This window comes from Cyphellophora europaea, assembly GCF_000365145.1.
Source record: "Cyphellophora europaea CBS 101466 unplaced genomic scaffold supercont1.9, whole genome shotgun sequence".
In the NCBI taxonomy this organism is placed as follows: Eukaryota; Fungi; Ascomycota; class Eurotiomycetes; order Chaetothyriales; family Cyphellophoraceae; genus Cyphellophora; species Cyphellophora europaea.
In genome coordinates this window covers 1,113,312-1,135,863 of record NW_008481815.1, presented here as the reverse complement: position 1 = coordinate 1,135,863, position 22,552 = coordinate 1,113,312, and the positions used below count along the sequence as shown (strand labels likewise).

General features: G+C 54.5%; 9 protein-coding genes across 9 annotated transcripts; 6 read left to right on the top strand and 3 right to left on the bottom strand.

The window, feature by feature from the left end:
- Positions 1-895: 895 nt before the first annotated feature.
- On the top strand, positions 896-3,253 carry HMPREF1541_08888 (uncharacterized protein; the record flags this gene model as incomplete). The annotated part of the gene is made up of 1 exon (XM_008723206.1): positions 896-3,253. The coding sequence occupies one exon, from the start codon at positions 896-898 to the stop codon at positions 3,251-3,253; it is 2,358 nt and encodes a 785-aa protein (XP_008721428.1).
- A 16-nt stretch (positions 3,254-3,269) lies between these two features.
- HMPREF1541_08887 (uncharacterized protein) lies at positions 3,270-3,806 on the bottom strand (the record flags this gene model as incomplete). The annotated part of the gene is made up of 1 exon (XM_008723205.1): positions 3,270-3,806. The coding sequence occupies one exon, from the start codon at positions 3,804-3,806 to the stop codon at positions 3,270-3,272; it is 537 nt and encodes a 178-aa protein (XP_008721427.1).
- Positions 3,807-4,908: 1,102 nt separating this feature from the next.
- Positions 4,909-6,327, top strand: HMPREF1541_08886 (NADP-specific glutamate dehydrogenase; the record flags this gene model as incomplete). Its single annotated transcript, XM_008723204.1, has 2 exons — positions 4,909-5,362; positions 5,417-6,327. 2 exons carry the CDS (start codon positions 4,909-4,911, stop codon positions 6,325-6,327), a joined length of 1,365 nt encoding a protein of 454 aa, XP_008721426.1.
- Positions 6,328-6,620: 293 nt separating this feature from the next.
- Positions 6,621-7,954, bottom strand: HMPREF1541_08885 (uncharacterized protein; the record flags this gene model as incomplete). The annotated part of the gene is made up of 2 exons (XM_008723203.1): positions 6,621-7,176; positions 7,230-7,954. The coding sequence occupies 2 exons, from the start codon at positions 7,952-7,954 to the stop codon at positions 6,621-6,623; spliced, it is 1,281 nt and encodes a 426-aa protein (XP_008721425.1).
- Positions 7,955-9,396: 1,442 nt separating this feature from the next.
- HMPREF1541_08884 (uncharacterized protein) lies at positions 9,397-11,576 on the top strand (the record flags this gene model as incomplete). The annotated part of the gene is made up of 3 exons (XM_008723202.1): positions 9,397-10,009; positions 10,057-11,418; positions 11,491-11,576. The coding sequence occupies 3 exons, from the start codon at positions 9,397-9,399 to the stop codon at positions 11,574-11,576; spliced, it is 2,061 nt and encodes a 686-aa protein (XP_008721424.1).
- Positions 11,577-11,855: 279 nt separating this feature from the next.
- On the bottom strand, positions 11,856-13,572 carry HMPREF1541_08883 (uncharacterized protein; the record flags this gene model as incomplete). Its single annotated transcript, XM_008723201.1, has 5 exons — positions 11,856-12,089; positions 12,148-13,036; positions 13,087-13,197; positions 13,248-13,348; positions 13,438-13,572. 5 exons carry the CDS (start codon positions 13,570-13,572, stop codon positions 11,856-11,858), a joined length of 1,470 nt encoding a protein of 489 aa, XP_008721423.1.
- Positions 13,573-14,440: 868 nt separating this feature from the next.
- HMPREF1541_08882 (uncharacterized protein) lies at positions 14,441-15,559 on the top strand (the record flags this gene model as incomplete). Its single annotated transcript, XM_008723200.1, has 1 exon — positions 14,441-15,559. The coding sequence occupies one exon, from the start codon at positions 14,441-14,443 to the stop codon at positions 15,557-15,559; it is 1,119 nt and encodes a 372-aa protein (XP_008721422.1).
- A 357-nt stretch (positions 15,560-15,916) lies between these two features.
- HMPREF1541_08881 (uncharacterized protein) lies at positions 15,917-19,576 on the top strand (the record flags this gene model as incomplete). Its single annotated transcript, XM_008723199.1, has 1 exon — positions 15,917-19,576. One exon carries the CDS (start codon positions 15,917-15,919, stop codon positions 19,574-19,576), a length of 3,660 nt encoding a protein of 1,219 aa, XP_008721421.1.
- Positions 19,577-21,026: 1,450 nt separating this feature from the next.
- Positions 21,027-22,475, top strand: HMPREF1541_08880 (uncharacterized protein; the record flags this gene model as incomplete). The annotated part of the gene is made up of 3 exons (XM_008723198.1): positions 21,027-21,395; positions 21,456-21,596; positions 21,654-22,475. 3 exons carry the CDS (start codon positions 21,027-21,029, stop codon positions 22,473-22,475), a joined length of 1,332 nt encoding a protein of 443 aa, XP_008721420.1.
- Between the last annotated feature and the right edge of the window lie 77 nt (positions 22,476-22,552).

Here is a 22,552-nt window from a genome sequence, read left to right as displayed (position 1 = left end):
ACGTCACTTTTGTATTCTGAATGGAGCGATGGAATGCGAGAGCAATTGAATCAGGGTCGAAGCAGAGTGGGAGATGTGTAAAGCGCAGGCGGCGTGGATGGCGAATTAGCGGAATCGACGCAATCCCCGTAGAAGCTCGGATCAGCCTTGTCTTCTTGCAATCACCACACCGGAACGCATAGACACCAAAATTCGCATTCACTCGTTCCAAGTGTACTCTTCCGGACTTAGGGCAGACCAGGAATTGCAGCTCCGGGTTTGGGGTCCTTACACAGCCCTCCTCCGCTTCCGATTGCTAAGTCCTCAGGCTACATCATGACGAGCGATTGGAGCGGATCAAAAAGTCTAGAATTCGTCCTGCCTGCTACGGGCTGACGGGACCGCCGATGCTACTTCACATCAGGCCCCTGCATTATTGACTTCTTCGTCCTTCGTATCTACATAAGCCCTCCGGTCCAAAGATCTGGCACGGAGAGCTACAGCTCTGGCAACACCTTCTGTTTCAGTGCCGAGCTGCGGGAAGTTCTTGACCCCACGTTCCGCTTGAGATGAACAAAGAACAACAGTCAACGCTTGAAAGCTGAGGTCCTGCTTCGATCATCTCTTCACATCTGTGGCCTTGAGCGCATTCGGAGAAGTGCTTCTCGTTGGTCACTTTGGCCTTGCATTTCCATGACGCTGTCGGTCGCTTGTTCGACCCCGGTTGCGAAGATCTGCCGCCACCTCAGTCTCTCGGGCTTCCGCTGGGTCTAGAATCTTTGATCTCATCTTGGCTGGAACGACCGCTTATTGCGCTACGCCAAAAGTCTCGTGTACACCTCTGACCTTGAACCTGTGTAGAACAGACCATTGATCGCCTTTGGTGAAAGTCCAGCATCGCCCTCAAGCTGCTGAGATGCATAGGGTTGGAAAATGGCTCGACCGGGGAAAGGCATACGCCGCGGCATCTGCCTCCACCCAATCTCTGGACTCTTTGACTGAATCACACAACATGGATACTGCTCTTCATGCGGTCGAGTTGATCATGGACGATGATATCGAAGGAGCCGAAGCTGGTGTCAGGGATGGTTCCTCGGCCTTCCACAAGCTGGCTCGAGGTACTCTGGCTTTCATGAGAGCTACTTTGGGCTTTGAACAGGAGGTCATGAAGCAGGCAGCTGAAGAGCTCTACGAGGCGGAATCTTCGGCTTCTACCAGCCACTACAAGGCCTTGCACGACCCAAAGGCATTCCAGTCCAGTATCTACGACAAGGGCAGTGAATTCTCCCTTTGTCAGGCTGAAGCACAGATCATGCAGGCCATTGTCAGCGTTCTCAATGAGAATCTAACAGAGTCACTCAAGGGCTTTTACAAACTACGAAAGGCATACATGACTCTCGATGCCCTAACGGAAATGGAGAAGAATTTCATGAAAGCGCAAGGTGTCAAAAGCCTTGCAAATTCCAGACAAGGGAGCTCTGAGAGTCTGAACTCGCAAGGGTCGCAAGGCACGCCACTGACATCTGTTGTGGCTCCGAAAACTGTTCCAGCAACCGAGCCAAAGCAGCCATCCAACCTTCGGTATGCCGAGGTGATCAGTCCTCTGAAGGACGACGATGATGACGATGACGAGTTCTTCGATGCCGAATCTATCAAAGAGGATACAGAGGTTCTGCCTGCGTACAGGGGTAAGCTGCAAGCCAGTCCGGGCGCACCGAAGTATCATCATTTGGAGCAAGATCTTGAGGGCCTGTCAATGACTGATCGTGCTCGGACTTCTGGCAGCACACCTGGTTCTCGTCCGACTTCGTCGCATTCGAATGTGAATAACTCGCAGCCAACCCTCGTTGCGAAGGCTTCTACTATTGCTACTCCAGCTATGATTACGCTTGACGCCGACTCTGAAGTCTTCTCGAATAGCCTGGATATCTTTATCCATTCGGGGACCAACCTGATGTTCGGTGTGCTCAACCTCATGATCTCAGCAGTTCCACCAGCGTTCTCCAGACTTCTGTCAATCATTGGCTTTCGAGGTGATCGAGAACGCGGTTTGCGCATGCTGTGGCAAGCGTCTAAATTCTCCAATGTCAATGGTGGTATGGCTGGTTTCGTACTGTTTGGCTGGTACAACGGTCTCGTTGGGTTCTGCGATATCATTCCGGATGGTGACCCAGGGGATCCAGAGGACATGGTCGGCTACCCTCGCGAACGCCTGCTGGTGCTGCTGCAAGAGATGAGAAAGAGGTACACCAAGAGCTACCTCTGGCTCATTGAAGAAGCCCGAATGGCGGCAGCCATGAAGCAACTCGACAAAGGCCTAGAACTGCTCAGTGGTGAAGGCAAATCAAGGCTGAAGCAACTGGAAGCTTTGCACATGTTTGAGAAAAGTCTCGAAGCAATGTATGCTCATCGCTATGAGCTCTGCGCCGGAAGCTTCATTGATTGTGCGGACCTGAATAAGTGGAGCCAGGCTCTGTACTTTTTCATTGCTGGAGCCGCGCACGTTGAGATGTATCGCCATGCGACTGCAGCTGGTGAAACAGAACGTGCTGCTAAGAACAAGAAGATGGCAACAGAGTACTTTGAGACCGCGCCAACGAAATTGGGAAAGAAGAAGATGCTTGGCCGGCAGCTGCCCTTTGAGGTCTTCGTTCAGCGGAAGCTGGCCAAGTGGGAGGGGCGCGCCCAGAAGTTTGGTTGCGACTTGGTCGATGCAATTGGCGTCAGTCCGTTGGAGGAAATGATCTATCTCTGGGGTGGATACAAGAAGATGCCCCGTAAGGAACTGGAAAAATCACTGGCCAATTTGCAATGGTCCGAGAAACAGCAAGGCTGGCAAAATGAGGACGTTGACGAACACGGTATCAATGTTTTGTTAAAGGGTGTCATTCTCCGCAATCTGCGACAACACCAGGAGTCGCTTGACCTTCTGCAGCGAGAGCTCGTCGGCAAACCAGACGGCTTCCTCAAGGGCCTGAACCATGATGATTGGCCGCAGCCGGCCGCTCACTATGAGATGGGCGTCAATCTATGGATGATGCGAACTGGCTTCGTGCGCATCAATGGCACAACTTGTGAAGGCCTGCAAGCGGACGAAAAACTCCCAGAGCTGAACATCGATAAAGACATTGCCTTGGTGGAAGAGGCAAAGCGCCACATCGAGAGAGCCAGATCTTGGGAGAAGTATGAGCTTGATGCTCGGATGGGGATGAAAGTGACAGCCGCCATCAACGCAATCAAGTGGTGGGAGCAGAAGTACATGACTGCTCACTAACACGTTCTCCTCCGAGCTAATTTGGGGGATTTGAGCTCGGGTCTTGACCATCGGGCGCTTTTCGCGGTAGCTTCAGACTTAGAAACCTCGTGCCTTCGAGCGGTGTCTCGTAGTAGGCCGGGATGTCAACAAACCCGAGACCCATGTACAGGTTGAGAGCTGGCGTCATCGTCGAGAGAGTGTCCAACCGTATTTCTTGATAGCCGAGTCTCTCGGCGACCTCAATAATGGCCAGAGCCAGGATCTTTCCCGTGCCTGTTCCTCGGCCAGCTGGAGAGATATACAAGCGCTTCAGCTCACAAATATGGCTTCCATGAGCCGGTAGCGGCCGAAGGGCCACACAACCGACGGGGTTCCCGGACCTGTCCTTCGCAAGCAGAAGCTCGCCTGTGGGTGGGGAGTATTTTCCTGGCATGGAAGCGATCTCGGTCGAGAAGTCCTGAAAGGCGAGGTCAATGCCAAGCGCAGTGGTGTACGCTGTGAAGAGAGATATGGCCGCGCTGAGATCGTCCGCTTCCCGAACAGGCGTGACGGTGGCATGAGTGTTCGCCATCATCGTCGCGTCGGCCTGACAGAAGAGCCCGCGCGAATGTGTGTCTGATCGAGGCGGGATCAGTGAACAAAAATCAGTTTACGAGAAGATGAAATAGAATATACAAACAAGCTATGATACAGGCTCTTGTCAAGCCAGGGGCGTGTCCTCCCGCAACAGCAATATCATCGAGTCTTTCGTCGCTGTCGGTTTGACTGAAGTATTGGCATATCACTCATGACTCACTCGTGCAAATACCTAATCGAGCATCGATGCACGTGCTCGGCGGATTCATGATCCAGGCTCGCCAGGACCAGACGAGATCCGCAGGACCAGGACGTTCCCTTCCGAGTCCGTGGGGTCAGGGGATACACCCCCTCGCACCCGTCCGACATCGGCGCGGTTTGATCTTTGTCAGGGACTGGTTTTTCTGCCCAAGCGCCCTACGATGCTGTCAGCCTTGGAAAATCCATGCGTAAGAAAAAAGCAAGCTCGCTACCAGTCCCCGGAAAGCGTAGACACATATTTACGCATAGATATGACTGCATTATCACCGTCCCCGCCCACCCAATCACGACGCCTGGTCTGCCTTATCGGATAGCCAGATCTACTGCACCAAAGGAAGGGGGCGCTGGTGGGCTTTTTCAATGTCCAGCCCTTTGGGATGCTCCCAACATCCACCCTCGCGATACCCTTCTCCAGGATGACCTCCGGCGTCGAATCATGAGGCCTCAGCCAGCCCATTGGCGTCTGTGATGGGCTGAAGCAGCTCCAGTGCCTGGCTCTCGGTATCCACGCCGGCTCGTAGCGAGGTGCGTCACCGTGTACTGGACGGTGGCTAGTTTTGTCTTTGGGGACTTGAGGTCGAGCTCAATAGTGTAATGATACGACCATAGCTTCCGAGGAGAACGCCAACAGGCATGTAAAAAGGCTGCTAGTCCCTCGTCTTCAGAACCTCGAGTGATTCCTCTTCTCATCCCTCTGCCTTGTGCCAATCTAGAGTCTCTACCCGCCTACTGCGTGAATTAATCGAGCAACAACATCACTGCCATCACGCTGTGTACTCGTCAACAGTTTCACCACCAGCACACCCGCATCATCCACACACCTGACTTACGCCAAAATGTCCAACCTCCCCTCAGAGCCCGAGTTCGAACAGGCCTACAAGGAGCTCGCCTCGACGCTCGAAAACTCCAGCCTCTTCGAGCAACACCCGGAATACAAAAAAGCCCTCGCCATCGCCGCCATCCCCGAACGCATCATCCAATTCCGCGTCGTCTGGGAAGACGACAAGGGCCAGGTCCAGGTCAACCGCGGCTACCGCGTGCAGTACAACTCGGCGCTCGGCCCCTACAAAGGCGGCCTCCGCTTCCACCCCACCGTCAACCTGAGCGTGCTGAAGTTTCTGGGCTTCGAGCAGATCTTCAAGAATGCGCTGACGGGCTTGAATATGGGAGGCGGCAAAGGTGGCGCCGACTTTGACCCCAAGGGCAAGAGCGACAATGAAATCCGCAAGTTTTGTGTCGCGTTCATGAGTGAGCTGGGGAAGCATATTGGGGCCAATACTGACGTTCCTGGTGAGTTTTGCCATAGTTCTCGGTGATATGCGTACTCTACTAATGCATCGTTAGCTGGTGACATCGGCGTGTCTCCCCGTGAGATCGGCTGGATGTTCGGACAATACAAGAAACAGACGAAGCTGTGGGAGGGCGTGCTGACGGGCAAAGGCGGCAGCTGGGGCGGATCCTTCATCCGTCCCGAAGCCACTGGCTACGGCACGGTCTACTACGTCGAGGAGATGATGAAATGGGCCTCCGGCGGCAGCGACTCGTTCGCTGGCAAGAAGGTCGCCATCTCCGGCTCCGGCAACGTGGCGCAGTACGCCGCATACAAGGTCATCGAGTTGGGCGGCACCGTCGTCTCGCTCTCCGACTCCAAGGGCGCCCTCATCGCCACTTCGGCCACCGGCATCACGCCCGAGATGGTCGAGATTGTCGCCAAGCTCAAGGTCGAGCGCAAATACCTCGCTGACGTTGCCGAGACCGCCGACTTTGGCTCCACCACCAAGTACGTCGCGGGCGCCCGGCCCTGGCTGCAGGTCGGCGATGTGGACGTCGCCTTGCCCTGCGCCACCCAGAACGAGGTGTCGGGCGAAGAGGCCGAAGGGCTCGTCAGGGCCAAGTGCAAGTTCCTCGCCGAGGGCTCCAACATGGGCTGCACGCAGGAGGCCATCGACGTGTTCGAGGCGCACCGGAGGGAGAACGGGAAAGACGCCATCTGGTACGCGCCCGGAAAGGCGGCCAACTGCGGCGGTGTCGCCGTGTCCGGTCTGGAGATGGCGCAGAACTCGAGCAGGATCAAGTGGAGCACCGAGGAGGTGGATGCGAAGCTGAAGGACATCATGAAGAACTGCTTTGAGAACGGTTTGCAGACCGCAAAGACTTATGTCACGCCCAAGGAGGGCGAGCTGCCGAGTTTGGTCGCCGGGTCCAATATTGCTGGCTTCACCAAGGTGGCTGAGGCCATGAAGGATCAAGGGTGAGTTTTGCGTTTGCATTTCTATGGTTTTTTGGGGGATGTGAGCTGACTTCTTTCACAGTGACTGGTGGTAGAGGTCGATGACGATTAGCGATTGATATACCCGAGGGCATTGAAAGGGTCTTATGTACGGAAAGGAGCGGGAGTTGGGAGAGGGATATGCTTGATATGATGGGCCAAGTTTCGATAGACAGCGTCTCAGCCTGTTTTCAGTTCATTTACAACAATCAACAAAACGACATTCTCTGCTACTTGACGCCGCGCTATCTTGAATCTTGCTGCCCCTCTCTACCGCCATCACAGCACTCGTGGAGCATCAATGACCGTCCTCGCCTCCGCGGTCCTCCACCAACTCTTACCCTCCTCACCAGGGTACTCAAACCGATCCATACTATCCTCCTTCATCTCCACACTATACCCCGGCTGCAACGGCGTGACATAGAACCCGCGCTCCGTGGACGAAGGATGCACGAAATGCTCGTGCAAGTGGTCCACATACTCCAACACGCTCTTCCGCCCGCTGATGACCACATAGTCAATGGTGCTGAGATGGCTCGTGTATTCTGGCAGACCCACGCCGCCGGAATGCGGGATGATGGGCGTGTCGAACTTGCGGGCGAGTAAGAGGATCGCCAGGACTTCGTTGACGCCACCGACGCGGCAGGCGTCGGGCTGGATGATGTCCACGGCTCCCGCCTGCAGCAGCTGCTTGAAGATGACGCGGTTCTGCACCATTTCCCCCGTGGCGACGCGGATGGGGCCGTAGGGTGTGTTCGACAGGCCTTTGCGGATGGCGGCGTGCCCGAGGATATCATCGGGAGAGGTGGGTTCTTCGATGAACCAGGGCTTGTATCTGCGGCCCCGGTCAGTAATTGAAATGCATCAATGGTCTATTGGTTGACTCACTCAGCGAGTTGCTTCATGTACTCGATGGCTTCGGGCACCGACCACACCTGGTTGGCGTCGACCGCCACGTTTCCACGGTCGTACCCAAGGATGTCTCGTGCGATCCTCAGCCGCCTCCGGTCTTCCTCGAGATTCGTGCCGACTTTGAGCTTGAAATATTCGAATCCGGCATCCACGCTCTCTTTCAGCAACCGCCGCATCTTCTCCTCCGAATAGCCCAGCCAGCCGGCGCTGGTCGTGTATGCCGGCACCGCGCGATTCGCCAACGCTTCTTGGATCCGCCCTTCTTTGCCAGGCAGGGCCGCTTTGAGCAGGTCGATAGCCTCCTCCTTCGTCAATGCGTCCTCGATGTACCGGAAGTCAATGCACCGCACCAGCTCCTCGGGCGACATGTCCGAAATCAGCCTCCACACAGGCTTGCCCTGCGTCTTTGCCCAAAGGTCCCACAAAGCGTTCACCACGGCGCCCAAGGCTAGATGGATGACACCTTTCTCGGGACCGACCCATCGCAGCTGGGAGTCGGAGGTCAAGTAACGCCATGTCTTGCCCCAGTCCTGTGCGAGGGACTCGATGTCTTTGCCGACTATCAGGGGTGCGATCAGGTCTATGGCGGAGCATACGAGATCGTTGCCCCGTCCTATCGTGAAAGTCATGCCATGGCCTGTGAAAGAAGAATCGGTGTTCAAGATGCAGTATGCTGAAGAGTAGTCTGGTCCGAGGTTCATGCCTGTCACGGATCAGTGGATGTTCGTGGCGGTGCTTGTCATGTACCGTACCATCGCTACCCGTTTTGTCCAGGGAGGTCTAGAGATGTTAAGAGATATAAACGCATGTTATTCAGGAGCCCAGTACTTACGGGAAACCGCACATCACGAGAGACTACGCCTTGAATCTTTACCATTGTGATGCCGGCAGGAACTGTGCTGTTTTCTCTGAAGAACAGCACGGATTGAAGTCAACCAATTTATATCAGAATCTGCTGGGCTCTCGTCTCCAAACCATCAGCTTCCGCTCTCCAACTCGGAGGACAGGGCGGAGTCTGGCTGCGTCTCCATTGTCAACTCGCAACATTGCGTTGTCGGGCACACGGCGCATGTCGGGTCCAAACCATTGTTGGGCGTGTTGCATGAGTTCCACGATTGCGGATGGGACTTGTCCTCGATTCTTGTCAGCTGAAGATGTCGTGACAGTGGTGGTCGCTCACAGTCTCCAGCAAGTTCGTTGTTCGGTTAGCAGCTGCTGACATGTGGATGAGCAACTCCTTCGCATGGACTTCACACTTCCTGAAGTGCCAAGCTAGGCAACATGGTGTACGAAATATTCGGGGCTTCGGCAACCTGTCCGCGAACAAGATCCGTCATGTCCAGGCCATGGGCCCGCGTGAAGTCAAGGATGAGGTGCTCCATGCCGCTAATCATCGCCTAGACCAAAGTCTAGACGTTGCATTTGAACCCCAGCCCGCTCTCCACAAGCTAAAAAGGCGAACCCCGGTCTCCCCGCTAGGTACAGCGTCTGCAATTTATCCGCCGGGTCCTTGTTTAACATGAACCAGCGACCTCCCCGTAAGTCCTCAATTATCCTGCGGCGGACAAGTCTCCCTGTGAAACGCTGCCCGGTGGAAAAATGGAATCTTCCCCACAGAACCACGATTCCCCTCAAGACTCACATGAGCCACCCACCAATGCAGCGACTGTCAGAAAGAGAACCCGTAGAGCCTGCGACAAGTGTTCCAGCTTCCGTGTCCGCTGCGATGGCGGGCACCCTTGGTAAGCCATCGATCAAATCACTGTAAACCGACCATGCTGACATAGTATATCAGTCGGCGATGCCAAGGTACTCTTCTCATTGGTGGAAATGCAACGATGACCAGGACTGATACAACGATGTAGAGTACGGACATGCTTGCAATTACGCTCGCTCGGTCAAAAAACGGGGAAGAAAGCCTCTATCCCATCGACTAGGTCAAAGTTTCGACTTCCAGGAGCACCGCCAACCCTCTACGGACCCCTTATCGCCCACTATACAATCAAGGCATCAAGCATATCCTGATACTTTGACTTTGATTCAGACCCCCAAGGACCAGTCTCATGATACGGACCAGGACAGAGACCACCATGGCGGCTTTATGGATCGAGGTGATGCGTATGGACGCTCGAGCGCTCACACAATGTCAAGTTCAGTGATCAACGATGAACAGACTCCCGACTACGACGCGCCAGGAGCCGTTGATGATAGCAGCAATGACATTGACATCGATCCGGGGCAGCGACAAGGGCCATCGGATCACCCAATCCGACGCATCAGTCAAATCATAAACCCACCGCTACCACTTTCAGCAACTATCCAAAGCGGCCGTCAACCATCAGTATCAACGTTGCCACCAATGGCGGCTCCACAAGGTCAACAACACCCTGAGCCACGTAGGTGTCGGTACCGCTGCCTCGAGCCCCTGATGCCACTGCTCGAGGACATTATTGAGCCAAAGACTGCCTGTGATCTTTTGGAGTTTTACTTCGCAGAGCCTGATAGCGCCCTCTTCAGGCATGCCTCACCATATGTGCTATCACCTGTCATTCGCAAACAGTCTCTGCTGCATCCAACGAAACCAAGACAGACAACATCAGCCTTGCTCGTCACCATACTGTATACGTGTGCCCAAACCTGTGATATTCCACTCTTGCTATTACCAGGCTGGAGAGGTCATATCTGCGAAAAGCTGAGGCTCTTAGCTATGGCTCTGATTCATGAGCGGGATCATGACCATTGGCATCGAGCATTAGGTGAGCATCTTGACTTTCCATACTCGACGTTGCTGACAACTCCTCAGGAGGCCGACTATTGAAAGAAGAGATCTTTCACTCGACGGAGCTGCCCACCAATTACGAAGAAGTCGTCGATCCTGCAGAGCAACCACCTTGCCACATAGTCGATGACGTGCTCACCTTGATCCTCATGACCATAGTCATATCCGGCGGCGACTTCAAGGCCGAATGCTTGATCTGGTGGAGCAAAGCCCTACGACTGGCTCAAACCATGGGTCTCAACCGAATCGACGGCTCATGCACTGAAGCCGAGAACGGCTGCGTCAACGTGCTTTGTGAGTGCCACGTCAAGGCCTCATATGCCACAACGCCGGCCGAAATCGAAGCCAAGGAAGAACGTCGCCGTGCCTTCTGGCTGATATTCTCTCTGGATCGCCACCTCGCCTTGTCCTTTAATGGTAATTTGTATATTCACGACGACGAGGTGCACGTCTACACGCCTCTACCGGATGAAGTATGGGAGAATCTCGAAAACACGGCTCTCGACACACTAACGCGCAGGACGTACGGTCCGCCAACCCTCGTCACCGGCACAGGCTTCTATGAGTACTTCTTGCCGCTCATGGTGTTGCTAGGAGACGTCATCGAAACACATCGCCGCTGCTCCCATCCTCGACTAGGGACACTGAACGACACCGCAGCGGTCACCATGATCGAAACCTCCCTCGCCAACTGCGCACAGTCCATCAACGACCTCGCCACGCTTTACGACATCGACAAGTACCACAACGGCTCCATGCCAACCAGCCACTTCGGCAACTCGGTCCTCACGCCCAGCACCAACTACTCCGACCAAGACACGTTCGCCACATCGCCCACAGCCGCATACCACCGCCCCCGCCGGCCCCGCCGCGGCCAAGTCCTCCTCGTGACATCCTACGCCCGTTTCATCGTCAACGTCCTCCACGTCCTCCTGCACGGCAAATGGGACGCCGTCAGCATGCTCTCTCCAGACAGTCCGCCCCCATCCCCCACTCCACACACCCACACCCACTCCGCCCCCTCCAACCCGGCCCCCGGTCCCTCCACCCTCAACATCTCCAACTGGATCACCTCCGTCGCCTTCATGCGGTGCGCCTCACACGCCATCCTCGCCTCCTCCGCCGTCGAAACCATCCTCTCCGCCGACCCAGAACTCACCTTCATGCCCTACCTCCTCGGCATCTACCTACTGCACGGCTCCTTCATTTTACTGCTCTTCGCCGACCGCATGCCGCAGGTGGGGCCCAACGAGAGCGTGGAGAAGGCGTGCGAGACCATCATCCGCGCGCACGAGGTCTGTGTCGTGACGCTGAGCACCGAGTTTCAGAAGAGGTTTCGCAAGGTGTTGAGGGGGACGCTGTATGATGTGCGGAGGAGGAATTTGGGTGGTGCGGAGGGGAATGGGGAGGACGTTGGGGATGGTGGAGGGCGAGGAGGGGAGGAGGGGCAAGGGCGAGGGGCGGAAACGGAGGAGGGGAGGGCGAGGAGGAGCGCGCTGAGTTTGTATCGGTGGACGAGGGGGAGTCGGGGGTTGGCGCTTTAGGGTTTTTGTGGGCTAAAGTACAAAGTACATCGAGGTGTTTGAATGTCGTGTGGCATGGGTCGGAGGGGGTCTTTTCACAACTCAGTTGCTCGGCTTCATTGGCGCTCGTGGGCAAGTCTCGTCGAAACAGTCACATGTATCGGCAGGAATTTCAGATGTTTTGAATGCTGTTTCCTTCTTTTAGACAAGAACATACACGACTCGATGATCACCTTCAATCATCCCCAACCAATTCATCTACGCGTGCGCACCGCAACAAAACCCTCGCCCTTGCTCCATCTACCGCACAGCGTCTGCCGAGTCCCGGTGACGCTCCATTTTCTCGATCTCCACAACCTCAGGATTGTCTCTGAGCTTTCCGGTCGTAGGATCCAGTTGCTTCGCCTCCAGGTCGTCCTTGGCAATCTGATTGCCCTCCATGCCCACGTCTGAGCTGCCCAGAGCGTCGGCGGGGATTCTGTAGTAAGGTACAAAGTTGACTGCGACAGCGTAGCTCATTGCTGCGACCATGAACTGCGTGGTCTGTTAGTGTCCGTTTGCACTACTTGCAACAGAGATGTCAAAAACCTACCATCAGGGGCACGACCATCGACAAGGGCGTGTTGTCGTGGATGTCGGCCACTTTGCCCTGTAGCGACGGCACGCAGGCACCGCCTACCACACCGCCGACGATGAAGCCGCTACCGCGCTTGTAGTGGCGGCCTAGACCTCGAATGCCGAGCGCAACAATGGTCGGGAAGCATACGGACTCGAAGAAAAGCGTGATATAAAGCATGGCCACGCCAGCTGTGCCTCTGACGCCGGTGGCGAGGCACAGCGCGACGATTACGCCGCCGAGATAGAAGAGAAAGACCAATCGCGGCTTGATGAAGCGCATAAAGGCCGTGCCAGAGAACCTGCCTATTGTAAAAGCGGCCTGTGCACCAGCAAGTAGGGCGGAGGCCGTAGAGTTGGAGGTGCCTGGTCTTCCGTCGACGGTGTAGTTGATGAACCAGGTGGCGACTGCGACTTGTGCGCCGGTGTAGCAGAACTGGGCAAAGGCGGCGTGGAAGAGACGGTACTGCTTCCAAAAAGACTTCTCGGTGCCCGCCACATGGGTGGCTTGGACCTGAAACTCCATGTCTGCGTCGGTCACTTCAGGAATGTGCGAGAAGAAGAAGACGGTGGCAAGTAGGAAAGCAAACAGGGCAACGGCCAGGTAGACCCATTGAACGTTCTTGAGGGCGTTGATGTCGTCGGCGGTGTTCTTGAAGAAGACGTAGGATGCGAGTGCGGGAGCTACGACAGTACCGACGCCGTTGAAGGCCTGGGCAAAGTTGATGCGCAGCTCTGAGTATTTTGGCGGGCCACACACGGCCAGATAGGGATTTGCAGCGGTTTCGAGGCTGCCCAGACCGGATCCACAGATGAATGTGGCACCGCAGAAGCCACCAAAGGAGCGATAGACGCCCGAAGGCCACCTGAAACAGAGTTAGAGGATGTTGAGAGGCTATGGAACGGCCGAGAATACATCATGAGAGCGCCAACGGCATAAGTGCATAACCCAAAAATGAAGACTGGCTTGTAGCCCCAATGCCGAAGCATCCAATTGGCATATCCGAGCGATGCAAGAGGATAGGCGCTGTGAGGGTGGTCAGTACGGGTGTATCACAGCTCTGGGGATCAACAAACCCAAAGTAAGCCGCCTGCAGACCCGAGGAACGTGTTCGGGTAATGTCCAGCGTAATCTGGAAATGCTTGTTGAGAGTGTCCAAGAGGCCATACGAGAACCCCTGTAGAATGAAGTCAGTCTCGTTTGTTTCCCCGCGCGATCGCAACCCCGAGCTCGGACCAAATTGGAGCGAGTGAGAGGGGACCGTACCCAGAGGAAGAACAAGCAGGTCACCAAGGCGAGTGGATAGATGGACTGTCTGAGGGTGAGCTGCGCGGCAGTGGTGACACTCGTGTTGGAGGTCTTGAGCGCCGACCGGTTCTTCATGATGTCGCCGAGCCCCATGTTGGCGGCAGGGTAGGCGGTAGAGTACTATAGTGTATATAGAGCAAAAGATGGCGGAAAGAGCGTCGTCGAGGGCGAAGAAGGGCTCAGTGAGGTAGCAGCCTTTCATATATAGTACCGACCCTTTCATCCAGATCATGATGCGGGTCCCCCGCAACGCCTTCCACCGGGCTCATGATGGCTTGGGCGGAAGAAAAGCCGGGGTTGCTGATAGCGTCGCAGTGGGAAGTGATGATGAGCATCGGAGTGGACGCTGCTGGTGCGGAGAATGCCCGAATCGCCTTGGCAGAGCTCTTCCGGCACAGCAGCCGCCCGGCAGATCTGCAGCACGACTCCCCCAGTTAATTAGGTAATTAGGTAATTAGGCGTCGCTTGATTGATCACACAGACTCCCGGACTTGTTGCTGGAAAAGCTCAGAGAACTAACCACGTCCTCGCATCAGAATCATCCCGAGATTGTGTCACTTAGCCTATGTTACTTTAGTTTCGAGGCTTTCATCCGCCGTACCACCGAGTTAGGAACCCCTCCCTCTGCCGACTGTCCGCCTCCCCTGCTGGAACAGATGTGCACGTGGGCGAGCTCTTCCGTCGATCGTCTTCCTTACCGACACAGGACAATCCCCACAGTATCTTGGTCGAGGTCTCTCTACCAGGACGCGGCTATATGCGGTCTATCGAATTCGTTGAAAGGCTACCATAGTTTCCAGTGTACTCAGTTTTCAGCAATTGAACATCCTCATCCTCTCACTAAACATGAACCCGTATCACTTTTCGTAGGGGGCTTCCTCAATGTGCCATTACTTACAGAATGTGAGCTCATCTCAAAACAGTCGTCTTCTTAGCTACACCCCAGATAGTGGAGCAGAGCATGGCTGAGCCAGCCCTTCCACCGCTGATAATGGGCGGAGCGGGATTCAGTTACCAGCTGCACCCATCACCGCAGTCGTTGCCGGTCCTCGACATCATTCAGCATGCTTTCGCGCTGGGACTGAGATCGATCGACACTTCGCCTTACTACGAGCCATCTGAGGAGCTTCTGGGTGCTGCGCTTTCCAGTACGGAAATCTCGTCCGTCTACCGTCGTGAGCAATATCAAATCATGACCAAATGTGGCCGGATAGCCTCAGACCAGTTCGACTATTCGCCGGCTTGGATACGGAAGTCAGTCGCTCGCTCACTACAGCGCTTCAACACTACCTACTTGGACGTGGTATTCTGCCACGATGTCGAATTTGTCAGTCTCGAGGAAGCCGCTACAGCCGTGGGAACTCTGTTTGACCTAAAGAGGCAGGGCATGATCAAAAATGTGGGCATTTCGGCATACGACATTGACTCCCTGATCGCTGTGTCGCAAAGGGTTCTTGCCGACTACTCACAGCCTATCGACGTCGTCCAGAATTGGGCGCAGCTCTCATTGCAGAACACACGCCTTGAGGTTCATGGCCTCCCTGCGCTCAAGGCCGCCGGTGTCAAGGCAGTCTGCAATGCTAGTCCGCTTGCATGTGGCCTACTACGATCGGGAGGCGTCCCCGTTGGGAAACTCGGTGACTGGCATCCAGCGCCAGCAGGCCTAAGAGCTGCATCACAGCGAGCTTCGACATGGGTCGAGGAAAAGGGCGACTCTTTGGCGTCGGTAGGACTCCGCTATGCCTTGGTCAGGTCGTTACGGTGCTCCGAGCCTGGCTTTGCGCTTTCCACCATAACCGGAATCAGCACGATCGCGGATCTGGTACAGAATGTGATGACAGCGAGCCGAATCTTGAAGAGACTAGCAATTGCCGATCGAGAGCTGACATTAGATCCGAAATCGCTGATAGGCTGTACAGTGCTTGACGAGAATGCGGCAGCCGCTGATGAACTGCTTTTTGACAGCGTCCGCCGAATACTCGATCGTTGGGTTGACTACGACTTCTCGGCATCGCCTACAATAGTTCCCGTGGAAGAGAAGCAATCAGTGGTTTCAGTGACTACAACACCATATCAATAGATAGAGTAGACGATTAGTAAGGAGTGGGTGGGGTATCAACTCTCTCCTTGTGGAAATGGCTTCATGCTAGCATCAACAACGTTGAAGTCTTCGTCATTAGCCCGGAATCTGCTTGCTACAATTTGACCTGAGAAGTGAAGATGGAGGTTGGAACAAGCTTGACAAGGTCTGAACACCCCCATCTTGGCATACATCAGCCTCGTCGCGACGCGACGGCCAGGCTGAACTTTTGGAGACCTTGCGCCGCATATGTCGCAGTTCTCTAAACATTCTACTTCCACTTAATCGACACGTAAAGTGGTTCTCTCGGTTGACACGGCACGGAGACAGTAATGAGGTGTTACCGGGCCTTTTGCGATGCTTAATCTCTACACCGAAGTAGCCTTCCAGGCTGTGTCGCCCGCCGCTCCTTCAATCCATGAGATTCCGCGCAAAAATGGCTCTTTTAACGACAAGATACCAAATCGCAGAGAGAACTCCTACACCCGAGACGAAAACGAGTATTCGGCGCAACATTTGTCATCGGATGGCAGTGTATACTTCCGCAGCAACCCAGATGTGACCCCAAGAAGCTGTCTTTGGACGGTATCGCGCAATGCTCGAGTGCTGCAAATACGACCTGCAGACCTAGCTAGAAACGAGCGAGATACCAAGGAGGCATACCTCACACTTCAATTCGCCTTCCAAGACCCTATTAGAGAGCACACAGTTGCGCTGACCGACTCCGACCACGATGACGATTTACACGCTTTTGTATGCACCACCAAGGAGGAAATCTACCATCTAGCCATTCCCTCCAGTGCATTCAAGACGCGAGATATGCTTGACGCAGATACAAAACAATGGTGCTACGCTATTGAGAACTCGTTATTATCCATCAATCACGTCTTTCGACTGCATGCGCAATCGCCCTTTGAGCTGTTTGTTTGCTTCACTAGCGGCAGTATTCAGCGACTACATCGCAAAGCAGATGGCCGAAGGTGGGAAGCTGTCAACTACAGCGAGAAATCGTCATTCCTCGGACTCTTTGCGGGCGGATCATCGCGCAAGATTGAATATGGGTCAACCGTGGTGGACAGCCGAGCCGCACAAGCGATGCAAGCATCCCCCGACAGCAATTACCTTTACACAGTATGCCTGAATCATCAACTTCGTGTTCGCCATATACCTACCGGCAAGCTTGTTGTTGCAAAAGATCTTCTGGACCGCGATGAAGACAATCAAGATAGAACACTCAGTGCATTCGACCGTGGCCATCTTCAGTACCTACACGGTGGTCCGGAGCTCAGAAACTCGATGCTTGTCACTTTTTCACCTCGCGAAGGTGGTCAATTCAAGTTCTGGGATGTCAAAGGCGGCCTCACCGGTGACCCATCGGTTGAGGACCGTTATCCTGGGACGAAGCTGACTCCTCCTGACCCCGACCCAACTGGGAACACTGTCTGGTCATTAATTGGCTTTCGCCTCGTCCCGCTCGGCGGTCTGGATGCTCGAGGCTCGGCTCAATTGTGGGTGCTCTGGCGCAACAACAATTATCACAAGTTGTTCTCAGTGCAATTTGAGTTCGATGACATCGAGCGGGACTGGGCAGAGCACAACTGGGTTGCTTCGACCTCATATTCGCGCGCTCAACGGGTCCCCGACGTCATCAGCTCTGGTTCTGAGGATGCTACCTCTGTTTGGCTCGAGTATCTACTCCTCCCTGGAAGATATCCCGCCGACGTTCTCGAGACTGCCCTCTCTGTCTACACTTCCACAACCGTAGGTCCATCACAGAAATCCGCACCGCTCAAGGTTCGACTATGTTCAGCTATTGCGTCGAATGCATACCCGAAGAAGAATGACAAGGGGGCTATGAATTTCGACTTGTTTGCGCACGATATCGATCAAGCCTGGCGAAGCTTTCATCGTGCTGTGGAAAAGATCAATGATATGAGGCAGGCTCCTCTCAATCTGGCGTACGATGAGATGTCAAACCTGCCTCTTATAGCGATGACTGACCAGGTGGCTGTCGTCAGAGAGTGCGACAGGTTGGAACTGGTGGCACAGAACGAAACTGCGGAGCTAGAACGACTTGAGTCTGTGTGTTCTAGTCGCTGGCCGCATCGCCAGATCGTTCCAGAAGAACGAGGTCTTCCCTATCAAGACCTTGCACAAGTGCTTCACTCGGCGCAAATCTTTGTGGATGAATTCCCAACAGAGCTCGTACAAGATCTCGAGACGGTCGTCGCGGACCTCTTGTTCGTCACGCAGGAGAAATCACTTTCATCGAGAGTCTACGATCTGTACGATGAAGTCAACTTCGGACAGGCTGTATCAAATGATACCTTTGATCGCCTTGAACGGAACTTCAAAGATCTGGGTGGACTCAATACATTCAACAATGAGCTTGTTCTCGCAGCTGTCGATCTCCTGCCAGAGCCGTCTCCACGAAACAAAGACGATATGCTCCTGGTCAGCTCTATCTTCGGCCTTGATTCCTTATCAGTCAGCATCCGCGAATACCTCTCCTTGACGCGGGACATGTTGTGGAATCTGCTTGTGCTGACGATCTTTATCGAGGGAGAGTTCTGTCAAGATGGCGAAAGAATACCTGGCTTCGACGCTGCAGAATTGTTCAGCACTATTGGACCTATTTTGAAAACGGTGGACCGCAATATCTGGCTCGCGGATCATTCGAGAAGTGTTCCCTTGCAGGTCACAAACACCCAGACATCCTCTGGTGCATCTGATCTTCAGACTGTGTCCTTTTTACAGGACAGATTCTTGGGGGCCGTGAAACCAAGGAGTGATGGCAGCAAACCCAGGAGTTACCTCCTCACTGCCCTTCTACACGAAGCAGTGGAATTCATTTCCAGCGATGATCCGGGATACAATAACGGCACAGTCATGCTACAGTGCGACATGCTGCAGCGCGGAGAAGTTCCACTGGCGACTGAGTTTTCTCGCTTCACTCCACAAACTCCATGGGCAATCTATATCAAAGGTCGTCTTGCAATAGCTAAGCAACAATACGATCAGGCCGAACAGTATTTCCGACAGGCTGCGTACGGTCTTGCGTGCGGTAGGGCCCTGGGCGATCTTCATCAGCTATCATTTGGCTACATCACCACTCTTGAGATTGACTCGTTCAACAATGGGCTGCCACGCTATTTCCAACATGTCTTGAATCTTTTCGATACAGCCAAAGCACATGCTCATTCAGTACACTTCGCTCGGCTGGCGCTGAAGGCACTCACGCCTGACCAGAAGCTACCTTTAGCAACTTTCCGAACAGAATTGCTTTCACGGCTGTTCACCGCAGAGATGAAGCTTTCAAGATATCAAGCTGCTTTCAGTACGCTAGCTCAGTTTTCCGATGTAGCGTTGCAAAAAGCTTCGACTGCGACGCTAATCACAGCCATCCTCGATCCTGAGAAGGCCATGACATCCGTGTCGGATTCAGTGGCAACTCTGCAGTCAATGCCATGGTCACTACATCCCAATCTGGCAAAGCAATTGGATGCGCAGCTCAACACTCTTGCTAAGAAGCAGAAATCAATATCGGCACACAACAAGCGTTCGGACGCCCCTGATGCTGGTGTGGATTATTTGAAGGTCGTTCACGCTATGCGCCTCACGCAAGGCGATTACCGGGGCGCTGTCGCTGCACTGTATGACCGGCTGCGACTGGTTCAGCGTCAAGGTAGACTACGTTCTGATCCCGAAGCCATCGTGCTACGTCACGCGCTACTCAGTCTGATCAACGTGATGACATGCGTGCCATCCGACGAGGCGTACATACTCGCTGAAGCTGATGACGAGCGGAATCGAGAGAATGGAGCGGAAGTATCAGGGCCGAGAAAGAAGCGGAGGATTATCATCACCCTGGCCGACTTGAGGAGAGAGTATCAGAGAGTGCTTGACCGCTGTGCTCGTGTAGAGAGAGGAGATTTCGGCTTCAGTGATGGCGAAGACAGCGATGAGGATATGATGGACGGGACTTCAAGGCTGGAGCTAACTATCATGAAGGATTAATTCTAGGTGATCAAAATGAGACTCCATCATGAGAAATGGTCCTAAACCTGGACCAGATGATATTCGGCCCTCGCGCAAGTCTTGACATTTCTTTCTAATCAGTTTCCTTGTGCTACTGATGCCAAATGCAATCGACCCTGCTTTGCTTGCGCCCTCACAACTGAAGCTGCCAGCACCCGTATGCAAAAGATTCAAAAGTCCCCTGATTTAGTCCTTGGAGCCAGTCAAGGTCGGGGCCACTTGCCAGAACATTACGACACGTCCTCACACCCAACAGTGACGTCCTCATCGCCTGAATCATTGAACCGTTCTGCCTAGTAACTTCTTTCGCCCGTACCACGACACGAAACTCGCGTTTGTCGGAACCGGGGTGCAGCGCCAAGCCTGGTGCCTTTTTTCCCACCCATTCAGCCTTAGCCTTCAGGCACCCCCCTACACAGCGGACGCTAAACCCAACAGAGGGCCCAAGGCGCGAGAGCAACTAAATTGCAACAGTCATCATCGATTCCCCAGCGACCACAGCGGGGAATTCACCGCACGCAGAACCTGCCCCCGGGGGTATTCTTGAGAAACAGCAACCATTGAAAGAGCCCCCATTTCATGCCCTACTCATTACTGGACGCGACGGATTGAGGCTCAGCTCTTCATTGTCTCCCTCCCAGCGGGCCTGAAACCTTTTGTCAATCTTGGCACTCGAGCGAGCACTGCATAAAGTGGATCATCACGAACCCCGAGGAAAGACTTTATAACCGTGGTCTCTCCCCGGGGAAGGATGGCGGTGATGGTAATGATTTCATCATGAGCAGGCTCGTCGAAGCGTGTTATCTACATGAAAGAGCTGGGAGATTAGTAGGCCCGAACCAGTGTTTACACAGTGTGTATGTGTGTGTGTGTGTGTGTGTGTGTGTCATTGCAATTCCTGACAGAAATCCACGGGGGTTAGTCAGTAACACGACGACATTCTCGATCAACAGAGCGGTGAGCCATGGTCGGCGTGGCGGGCCGATCGAAGGGGTGCGCGACATGTCGTAGGAGGAAGATCGGGGTGCGTTTCTCCCCCCCGTTTTGTCGCGACCACATATAGCTGCATGAGAAGGGAGAAAGAAAGAGAGTAAAGAGGCTTGTGTTTTTTTTTTTGGCTGACTTGTGATCTCAATAGTGCGATCTGGGCAGACCGACGTGCCAGCAATGTCTAAAGTCGAACCGCGAGTGTGAGGGCTACGACCGATATCCGGTATTTGTACGTTGACGAAGAAGTGATCTTGACCTAATGCTGGGCAAGGGTATTGTGCTGATGGGGTGACAACAGATCGTTCACACCGTCAAGGGCGTCCAGAAGCGCAAGCTACTGGAGGAAGCCAAGCCTCGTGCTGTGCAGAAGTCGCCGTCTCCTGATCATCTCTCGATGCAGTACCACAAGGGAAGCACGAGCTCCAGTCCCGCGGGGGCAATGCCGACCGCAGGAGACTCCATCGTGTCCTTCCGAAGCGCGACTCTCGAAGGCTCGCTGTTCCTCTCGTTCGCGTACGAGTTGTACGGCTCCTCAGCGGACGCCAAGAACAAGTTGACGCACATGCCCATCATCGACTGGCTCAAGACCATCATGACCGAGGCGTCGGCGGATCCGGCGCTCGACCCGGCCATGCTGGCCATCTCTGTCCGAATGTGTGCGTTGCGCGGGGGTGATGTGCGGATGCTGTCCAAGGCAAACCAGTTGTACACAACCGCTCTAGGGGCACTGCAGAATAGCCTCAGTGGCAAGGAGAGTGCGATGCGCGATGAAACACTGGCTGCGACATGTATCATGGCGCTCTATGAGGTAGGTCCTCTGGTCTGTGTTGAGCTGGGATTATGAGGTGTGAGCTGACAGCCTGCATAGCTGACCGATCCGGAACGAGCGGACCCAGACGCCTGGCTAAGTCACATCGGGGGAATAGCGATCTTGTTGAAAGCTCGAGGCCCATCTAGACACCGCTTGCCGCTTGCCCGAGCATCTTTCGAGCATTGCCGGTACATACTTGTAAGTGTGCTCCAGAACGAGTGGAGCACGCCCTCGGACTAACAGCAGCGATACTAGATGCTGCATTGCCTTTATAAGCGCAACTCGTTGGGCTTCGCCGAGCACCGCTGGATGGACGATCCGTGGGCGACAGGTGGCGAGAGAAGCATGGTGCAGCGAGTCGTCGACCAAGGCTTTAGACTCGCTGCAATCCTGGAGCAGATTGACGATAGCGCACGGTGGCCGCAAGGTATACACGACGCCCAGCGCCTCGTGCGATACTGTGATGAGGCTATCCAGCACATCGGCCTTCTCAAGCAGGAGTTGCGGGTCCAAGAAGGATGGAGTCCGCTACTAGACACTGACGATCCCAATTCTTCTGACAAACCGCTCGGCGAGGACGTGACGAATTGTCTGCTCCTAAGGCTGACAGCCAGCGCCATCGAGCTGTCCCTGCAAGAGGCCGCGAGCGAAGCATTTCGCAAAGCAAGAGAGATTGTGCTCGACAGTGCAGCACTGAACGACGACAACGACGACACCGACGAGCGCGATTTAATCTCCTATCAGCTCCAACTCATCGAGGCCGAGGTCCCACCGCAAAGCCACCGCCTGGTCCTCGCGCAGGAGATCGTGGACGAGTCGAAACTCGTTTTCCGAGGCTTCGACGGCAGCGCGATGATGATGCGGCTCATGTTTCCGCTCGACGCGGCGGCGAAGCAACTGAAGTACCAGCCGCGGTGCCCGCAGTATCGGGAATGCAACGAATTGATGCAAGGGCTGCAGGGGAGAGGGGGGGTAGGGGCTCCGAGACAACATCCTGAACAGAGGACATATACGTATATGGGAAAAGCTATGCAGCGGTCTGTGGGAGCGATAAGTGTGCTTCAACGACGGCAATGAGCAGCAAAATGCCTGGGAGCAAACACGCACCTGCGACAGGGTAGGATTTTGGGGTTCAATTGGAATGCTTTTTCGTG